The following is an 8869-nucleotide window of genomic DNA, read 5'->3' on the forward strand; positions in this document are numbered from 1 at the left end:
CGCGCCCTCAATGGCGCTGGTGCATCCAAGCTATTGCCTTCAATGCATAGCTCCTTTTCCAACCCCCCCCCCACTTGACAGCCCACTGTACCTATCCCCTCCCCAAAACATCGGTGAACGAAACTGCGGCAGCTACAACCACTGTACGACGAGTACGCGGTTATTACAGCTGACAGTGATGATGATGATGAGCGTACTTATCATGCTCTGCGGGTCCAAGTTTGAGGAGCAGGAGGCGAACCTTGCAACTGTCATTTTAAATTGAAAAATCGACCCTGAACAGGTCTTCATAGCGAGGAAACCAAGCGTCCAACGTTATGCCAGCTGAGGGTTCATAGCAAAATTCGTTGATACTGCCAGCAATTCCATCAACCGACTGTGGGACGCTCGACACAGCCGGTGAAGCCAAAGATGTAGTTGATAGTCGCTCCGTAAGTACTGTGAGTTGCAGTTGTTGCTCAAACATTACTTTGAGTTGTTCTGCCTCCATCTTGCGTCGCCAAATATGTTACGGTTCGATCACGCTGCGAGCAAAACAATATGATGTGCGGATCGTGGCAATACTCTATCCCCAGCTATGTTGCTTGATCCAGACTTCTAGCACGGCGGATAGGAAGAAGACGAAAAACCTCGGTCACAAACTTTAATGATCCAACAACACGCGATCAACAGGCGATCATGGGAAAAAATGACAATGCATATATATATTCATAGTTTGACCTTGAATATACCGGAAGTTCGCTAGCACATAAAAATACAGAGTTTTTGGGGGGGATATCGATATCCCCGACATGTATAAAGCTCCGTCGACAATCACTAGCCAATTCCAAATTATGTAGTTAATCAGTATTAATATTTGTGCTTTTAGCCTCTTTTTTCTTGCGATTCCCTCGATACCCTCCCTGTTCAGCCATTCAATATACTCGTATTTACTGGGCGTTTGCACACATGTTCTAACTTACTTTGCCCACATTGTGTCTTAGACCTTTGAGCATATTCGCTCTACTGGTGGTTGATCGGATGGCAGTTGATCTGTTCGCCGGGCTTGGCGAACAGTCGATGTCTCCTCGACTGGGGGCGAAACGTTTGCAAGCCAATTGCCAAGCTCGGCGAACAGATCGACCCATCCAATCAACTACCAGTAAACACACCCGAGCTACCTATATTTCGACAAAGTATTCGCTCTATGTTTCATTAATTGCTGTGTGCTTTTGTGGGTATGTGCCAAGGGTAGCCAGTTTCCCACCCGTCTTATCCAATCATGTGCTGCCATGTTTACTACTCACTAAGAGGTCAGCCAATCTGCTGATGCTCTCTTGCAGGCTGTTTTGTTGGCCGTCCAGAGGCTTACTTAAGTGGGTTGAATTCCGTTCTCGCTTGACTGGTGTGCTTCCGCAGAAGTGACTCTGGGTTTGTTTTAGTTTATGACGACAGCGTGTGTTTATAAATCGTGCTCCTATTCTGTTTGGTCCCACGACGACTGTTCATTACCTTTACTCGTATTGTGTTTCTCAGTGGTACCATAGAATATGAAAATTCGGTTCAGTTAAGTTCAGTTCATCACCTATAAACCATGTACCATGGACGCATTGGTTTCAGCTTCTATCGTTTTGATCACCCAAAGGTGAGGGCGTGGATGATGCATCCAACCACTGTAGACGATGGTATGATCAAGTAGTTCGGTAATTTGGCAGCTACGCATTGGAATCGACCGCTTTGATGCACGAGTACCACTGATTGCACGATTGTACCATGTAAAAATCTTTCAACCGTAACAACCTTTTCGGTGCCTAGCTGCTACTTCACCCGAACGAAGCCTAGATACTGCCATGTTGCCCAAGCCTGGACAGGAGCAGCCGAGATGCAGATGTTCCGTTCACACCACTGTCAATGAATTCGCGCTGAGCCATCTCGGCCAGACCATGTCTGCCAGTGTCATTAATAGTTGGTGAGTTGAGTCTCTCCGCTCTCTCATCCAAGGCGGCAGCTGCCGGCCCGAATTTAATGGCTGGTTATTGTTTTCATACTTCGCTGCCAGTTGCTAGTGTGGGATGGCGTCGGAGTATCCGTAACGAGGCAATTAGAAAGTGGGTTTTCAGTTGTGCAGCGGGTACTTCCACTGAAGAACTTGTGCACCACCAGAATCTGCGTTGGGGGGTATGTGTTGGTATCGTTACCCGAAGTGTTGTTTTCCATGTCCAATTCAGAGTGGCGGAAGCAGAGATGGCCAACCCCTGACCGGGATTTGAAGGATTACGCAACGCTTGGGTGCTGTCGGTGCTAGTCGCCTTCCAGGATGGAGACCGCGTGATCCCCACTGTGCCTGGTTGGGGACACTGCAAGAGGTGGCTGCCAACCGACCTCAGTGGTGATCTCATGTCAGTTTCTATCCAATTGATTGAATGAATGTCTGGAGGTGTAGACACCTCGGAATGATTGTAGTAATCTAGCGCTAAATCGTAGGTCCACATTTATTCTTTTCTTCACAGTGAGCCTCCCAAATAAATCCTGGTTTTACGGCATCGGAGCATCGGTGTTGAACACTGATGTCATGCTGTCAGTGGTGATGGTGATGACTTCGCTGCCAAAGCATACATTGTCCACCACTCTGTCACTTGTGTAGCGGCCACTCACTAGATCACGCGCCACAAGCCCTCATCACCCAACAATCCCTGCCCCACTTGTAGCTTTAACCGACATGTACCCTACAATTTCCGATAAGGTCTGCCGATGTTAATGATATCCAGTGTTCATTTGATCCAGTCGGGTAACTTGGACAGACAATTCTGAAAGCTGTGGGCATAGCTTCTGCTCTCTTCCATTCAACATCGTAGCTGTCTTCGTCATCCGCATGACTGTGCATCTCCAGTAGCTTTCTAGCCATATCAGCTGCATACTCCTGAGCTACTGAAACATCTCGTAGTTGATGATTTGAATTCCTCTGCTTTGACACGCGTAATACCGGCGGAAATCGAAGTACCTACAGTGCCCGCACGATGTTATGATTGGAGTCAAGTGCGTACCCCGGGAGGAACCCCACTCGTCGATTGAGGCTCTCCATCTGTAACTGATATCCACATGGCCCAGCCGGATCATGACTGTCTTGGCCCCAAGTGACTCGACGTGAGCGTTTGTGCTGCATGGTCGTACTGGTCAGGAACAGATGATGATCAGCGCACAACTGAAGCAGTCACTCTCCATTTTCCGTTCACTGACTCCAAATCTACTGGCTAATTGTGCTTCCGGACCTAGTCGTGAATGGCTTAGTAGCCATTCTGATCACCCACCAGGATTACTGTATTCGTCCTTTGCTGCCAGGAGCCGCCACAGATCTGGACAAATCCCGTCGTCAATATCATAACTGCAGTTTGTCGGGGCATATGCTGGTACGACAAATAAACACCACTTGCGTCCATAGTTGGGTGGTTGCGGTCAACTGGCTCTGTGTAACCCGGTGAACGTTGCAACGCCGAAAGACTGAGAGGTACCTACGCCTACTTGTTAAGGACTCATCGTTAGAAGTCAGTCATTGATTTACTAGTTTCGGCAGATGATAATGGTTCCAAATGATCCAAATTGTACTTTCCTGCGGAACACTCTGTGATCCGTAAAGTTGACTTGTCTTCACTTGCTATCTCAGTTTTTTTTTCTCACAGCTTCGTTTTGTTTTGTTCCTATTGTTGCAGTATCATGACTTTTCGCGCGGAAGAGAAGGCGCGTCTAGATCAGTCAAATGGTCATTTGAGCCTGGGTGACGTGACTTCGGTAAACCTCACAATGTTAGGTGGTGGGTTGCAACACAATGTTCTACCGACTGAACTCTCGGCCTCATTTGATGTCCGCCTTCCTCCGTGCATGAGCTTCAACACCTGGAAGGCAAAGTTAGACAAGTGGGCGGAGGAGGTTGGTGGTGGAGTGGAGGTAAGTACTATACACTTAAACCACTGATCGTTGCGCCCACACATTGTTCACGTGATCCGTTAGTTTGGTGGAAGCTCGAGCCGCAGTCCGTATAAAGATATACTCTACAGACGGATGTTGCTTGCCGCTGGCTTGTTTATATCGGATAACAGACAACTCAGCAAACAAACCGGTACATCCTTTCACCTCGCTTCTCGGTAGGTCATCTTCTCAAAGTGGTCTTACTTGAATACTTCTATTGTGAACCTCTTACTGAGGTAGTGGGCGCTAGATGTTTACCGAGGTAACTTTCTCCAGGTCTGCACCCACAAGAAAACGCGTGTTGGCGCTCAGAGCCGTGAACCCATTAGTCTCATTCACTCAAGAGTAGTGTAGCCGACTCGCTAGATTTGACATTTAGGTTAATGCCACCGCACAGGACGAATGTACTGAGAGCCAATCAATACTTTTTCTGGTATTTTCAATCTTGGCTTTAAAGGCGACCAACCCAGCTGCACCCGGAGATGTATAGTCTCAAGGCATGCTAAGGGTGATTTGCGGGTACTCAGTACTAAGAGCGTCAGCACATCATAAGGACAGCTATTTTTTCATTTCACTTAGCAGGTTTCATGGTCCAAGTGAATTAATGACGAATGGCTGATGAGTACCATTGACTTCTTACGAAAGGACTGAACAGCTCTATGTATGATAAGCATTCCGGTGTGTTGTGCCGTGTGGAGTGATACCTCTGTCTATGTATTTTGTGATTCCACAGTTTGAATTCATCAACGTTGGATTCGATTCTACAGGCTTATCAGCGGAACCAGACGAAAAGACAGATCCTTACTGGTCCACCCTCTTTAGAATTTGCAAACGATTCGGAGTTGGACTAGTGAAGCGCGTATTCCCCGGTGGAACTGACGCGAGGTTCGTCCGAAACTTCCACACGTTACCAAATTCCCCCAAAGACACAAAGCCGATTCCAGCGATCGGGTTTTCTCCAATGCGACGCACGCCTGTTTTGTTACACGATCACGATGAATACCTCTCCAGGGATGAATTCCTTTTGGGATGTCGAGTGTATACTGAGTTGTTACTCGAGCTTTCAGAATTGCCGTAGATTTATCCGGAAACACACTTCTACCGGTGCAGCACTGATTACACTAGTCATGGGTTGTTTGTGATTTCTAGTCGAATTTATGTGCTTTTTTGTTTTGATAATAAATGAACATTTGGAATCGTGGATTGCGGTCTTATTGCATGTTGGTCTCATTCCCTCCTTTTCAGGACAACACTGGGGGATTCCAGAACAGTTCTTCGGCGTAATTGCGTCAATACGAGGGGCTGATCCGTATCCTAGTGTTCTCCACACCATTCGTGAGAGTTGGGTAGGATCTTCCATTCAGTCTGAGGAAACTGATGAATATGGAATTGGTAGTTTGAGGGGATTTCACGTTAAACTAAATATTCGAACCACGAAGCCTGAAGATAACGGAACTTGACCTGCCGATCGACTTAACATGAGAGGATCTATGGGTCAGTCGCATTTATCCAGTATAATTCGATACACCACAGAGGTACACGAAGAGTCGCCCCATGATAAATCCGTCTTTTTGGTAACTAAAGAAGCCAACTAGTGGATTAATATCTCAAAATTAAAAAAATGACGGGTCACTTTATGAAGAGATAGTAATGAGGACTCAGTGTTGAGTAACAACAAGGGCGTTGCGGTTTAAAAAAATATATTCTCCTTCAAATGAAGCTGGATTTAACATCAGGTAGTCACAGCATCCCTTGCAGATTTCTTAACCTTCTTGCGCTTCTTCTTTTTCCGTGAACGCCGTTCCGCATCTTCCTGTGGTTTCATAACCTTGAGCACTGTGGGCTGAAATTCGACCGTGTGATTGCCCTGAGTTGCCAACTCGCTTAGAAAGGCTGTGTGATTGTCTTCAACTGCTGAATAAACAAGAGGCAAGCTAAGAGTGGAGTAGGAAGACAAATAGGACCGAAGTTCTGGTAGTGAGAGCACTTGTTCAGTGGGTAGCTCATAACTGTCTGCATCAAAAACATACAATTTTGTTGCGTCAATCGGGTACTGATCCCAAGGTTCCCCGTTCTCATCAATAACCTGAAAGAAGTAAGAAAATGTGCAGCCGTACAAAATGGCCGGGGTCTACCGTAAACATGAGGACGGGTAAAAAAAAGTTAACCAGCAAAATGACCTTAGATAAAAAACTTCCATATGTTAAGCCTCGTCTCAGTAATCGCCTAAGCAAACTCCCGGTAACTCAGGCAAAGGAAAAATTGGCCTGATAAGCATCTACAACAATACTTCTAAACATCTTTGTACTGCCAACGCTTCCTATACAGTCGTTAGGTTGTGCACGAGACTTTGATTATTAAGCCATTCTTCTTTCCATAGTTTCAAGGTTTCCGCAGAGATGCGACTGACGAGTTTATAGCCATGGCGTGTAGTTTACTCAAGTGATCGAAAGGATTCATTTTCGAAGGTCTGTCACTCCGACAACAAATGCCTTTCCTAACTATTTCTAAACCCTCCAAGTGTGACAGCCTGATTACAGTTTGGTCTACGATCAGACCAGAAAACGAAGACCATTAGAGAATAACCGGGTAGGAAGTAGCTATAACGCAGAGTCCATTCATCTTTCATTTTCTCACAAGCGTTTCAGAATCCTGATCCGGGCACATCTGCGTTTTCCTCGAGCTGTTGTATTCGTCAAATCCTGGACTGTTTTGAAAAGAAAGTTATTTCCTCGATTCAAGGTGAACATCAATGAGTCAAACCCCATCTAATCGATTTCGTCCTAATCACATTGGACCCGCACCAGCTGCTTCGGCACTTACTCCATCTCGGACCAGCTAACTTTTGGACTTGGTTATCCACCAGTTTATGTCTTTGGGGTTCGCAAAACCTGAAACAATTCCCCAGGCCTTCAGTTTTCTTGAATGAGTTTACTCTTCGTCCATGAAGTGGCAGTTTTGCAAACGTCACCAGTACTTTCGCTCGCTCAGAGGGCGAAGTGTACCTCCACACATCGCTAATCTGGTCAGTATATTAACGAGCTCCCTCTGTCGCACGATGGTATAATTGAGGATGAGTCCATATTGCAAGAAACAGTTGCCAACGTTGAATATCGGGTTTGTATTCAAAGTTTCAATGCAAACATCACCAATTGTCTTGTAATGTTGCTGTTCCGAATGGACCAGTATATTCTTCCAGGCTAGACGTTTCCAACCCGATTATCATGATAAATTGAGGGTGTAGACTTGAACGGGGCCGACAGTTGGTCCTAGTTTGTTTTAATTCTGCCATTGTGCGGAATATGAGATGATAAATGCACCAAACCTTTCCGTAATCGGATGCCCCTTACCATCGACTTGGTAGAGTTTGACTCGTCCGCTGTTTTCTGATTCGTGTGATCCACAACAATGAATCCAGCATCATGTTCACATCGACTTTCTTACGTTGTACTACTGCAGTTGATCCCTCAAGCAGATTTCCCTCATCCTCCCCTCAAGTCTCAGGTTCCAAGGCGGTTCCAGCGACTTTAACGTTCTTTTCACATAGCCTGCGGACCGCGAATTTCGGCCCATTTCCAACGCAAGTCGTTGGCTATGACGATGGCGCTGCTAAAAACTCGGTTATTTAAGCGACCTAACTGCTGAACAATCCAATCATACGTGTATGATATGCAGATTTCATGGTAATGTTTCCCATATTTGGTGTGCATCCAGGATTGATCGTGAACCGTTCAGCTGTAGCACACTTTCGGCACCTAACTTCCATGCCACCTAAAGGAAACACGAGGGCTGGAATAATGCCAAGTTGCCCGGGCCTGGACAGGGGAAGTCGAGAAGCAGAGGTCGGGTTCGAACCACGGATTCTTGGGTCAGCAAATTCGCGCTCTAACCACTGGACCACGTCGCGGGTGCATCGTAGCTACCGCCACCAACGTGTAGCTGCCCAGTTTCCAGAACCACCTGATCATGTCATCGCCTCCAGTGCGTGGCTACATCTCACATGCTATCCCATTTTTCGGTGACCGAAACTGTGGCAGTTAAAACCGACGTATCCTCGGTACATAGCTGATAAACTGATTGACTGACCGTTCGTCAGTCTGTCTCCGATCTAAACCTACTCAACGGATCCAACACCATTTCATAATCCTATTAGTCCGCTTACCCCGACACGATACCCAGCAGTTTACTCGAATCATCACGTGTCCGATTTGTTGCGAAGTAAGTACCTTGGAAATTTGGCTCTGATTTAGGCACGCGAATATTTCATACCGAACTGAATTATCCGCTATACGTCCCAAATTCACTCTACGCAAAAATACCGCGACCATAAATACGGTATAGTATATGGTGCGCTGCTCTTCCTACTCACTTATCTCCACTTGATTAGGGCCAATAAGCATATACCTAATCGGCTCTCCTTCCATGATTGATAGTCTACAGGGACATGACGTCTGTCTCATTTCGCCGTTACTGACTTGGCATCAGGCCACCTTTCGCCACAACCCACCTTGAGTTCTGCTTTATTCGTATCACTGCCGTATTCTGCTAGAGGGCCTCTGATCACTGGTTATCCCTTCCCCTGTAAATCACGTGTAAAGGTTGATGACGTTGACTGACACACCGGTATGGTATTGAACGGTGTTATTACCTCGGAAAGTAGTCATCATCATCTTTGTCAGCTGTAATAACCGCGTACTCGTCGTACAGTGGTTGTAGCTGCCGCAGTTTCGTTCACCGATGTTTTGGGGAGGGGATAGGTACAGTGGGCCGTCAAGTGGGGCGGGGGGGTTGGAAAAGGAGCTATGCAGTGAAGGCAATAGCTTGGATGCACCAGCGCCATTGAGGGCGCGACTGGGCCATATCTGACAATGTCTCTAGCCATTGATGTGGACCGTCTCGGGGTCCCCATCCAGGAAGACGGCAGTGA

At 46.7% G+C, this 8869-nt stretch overlaps 3 protein-coding genes across 3 annotated transcripts in view; 1 reads left to right on the forward strand and 2 right to left on the reverse strand.

Annotated features, from left to right (window-relative positions):
• T265_08173 (hypothetical protein) overlaps positions 1 to 1127 on the reverse strand; it is a gene marked incomplete at both ends in the record, with an annotated part of 12593 nt that extends 11466 nt beyond the window's left edge. Inside the window, one exon of the mRNA XM_009173898.1 lies at positions 963 to 1127. Coding sequence (XP_009172162.1) covers positions 963 to 1127 — 165 coding nt within the window. The remainder of the gene's footprint in view (positions 1 to 962) is intronic.
• A 2563-nt stretch (positions 1128 to 3690) lies between these two features.
• Positions 3691 to 5020, forward strand: T265_08174 (hypothetical protein; the record flags this gene model as incomplete). Its single annotated transcript, XM_009173899.1, has 3 exons — positions 3691 to 3921; positions 3985 to 4093; positions 4641 to 5020. 3 exons carry the CDS (start codon positions 3691 to 3693, stop codon positions 5018 to 5020), a joined length of 720 nt encoding a protein of 239 aa, XP_009172163.1.
• Positions 5021 to 5548: 528 nt separating this feature from the next.
• T265_08175 (hypothetical protein) overlaps positions 5549 to 8869 on the reverse strand; it is a gene marked incomplete at both ends in the record, with an annotated part of 24977 nt that continues 21656 nt past the window's right edge. Inside the window, one exon of the mRNA XM_009173900.1 lies at positions 5549 to 6028. Within this exon, the coding sequence (XP_009172164.1) occupies positions 5675 to 6028 (354 nt within the window). The remainder of the gene's footprint in view (positions 6029 to 8869) is intronic.

This window comes from Opisthorchis viverrini (genome assembly GCF_000715545.1).
Source record: "Opisthorchis viverrini unplaced genomic scaffold opera_v5_211, whole genome shotgun sequence".
Taxonomy (NCBI): domain Eukaryota; kingdom Metazoa; phylum Platyhelminthes; class Trematoda; order Opisthorchiida; family Opisthorchiidae; genus Opisthorchis; species Opisthorchis viverrini.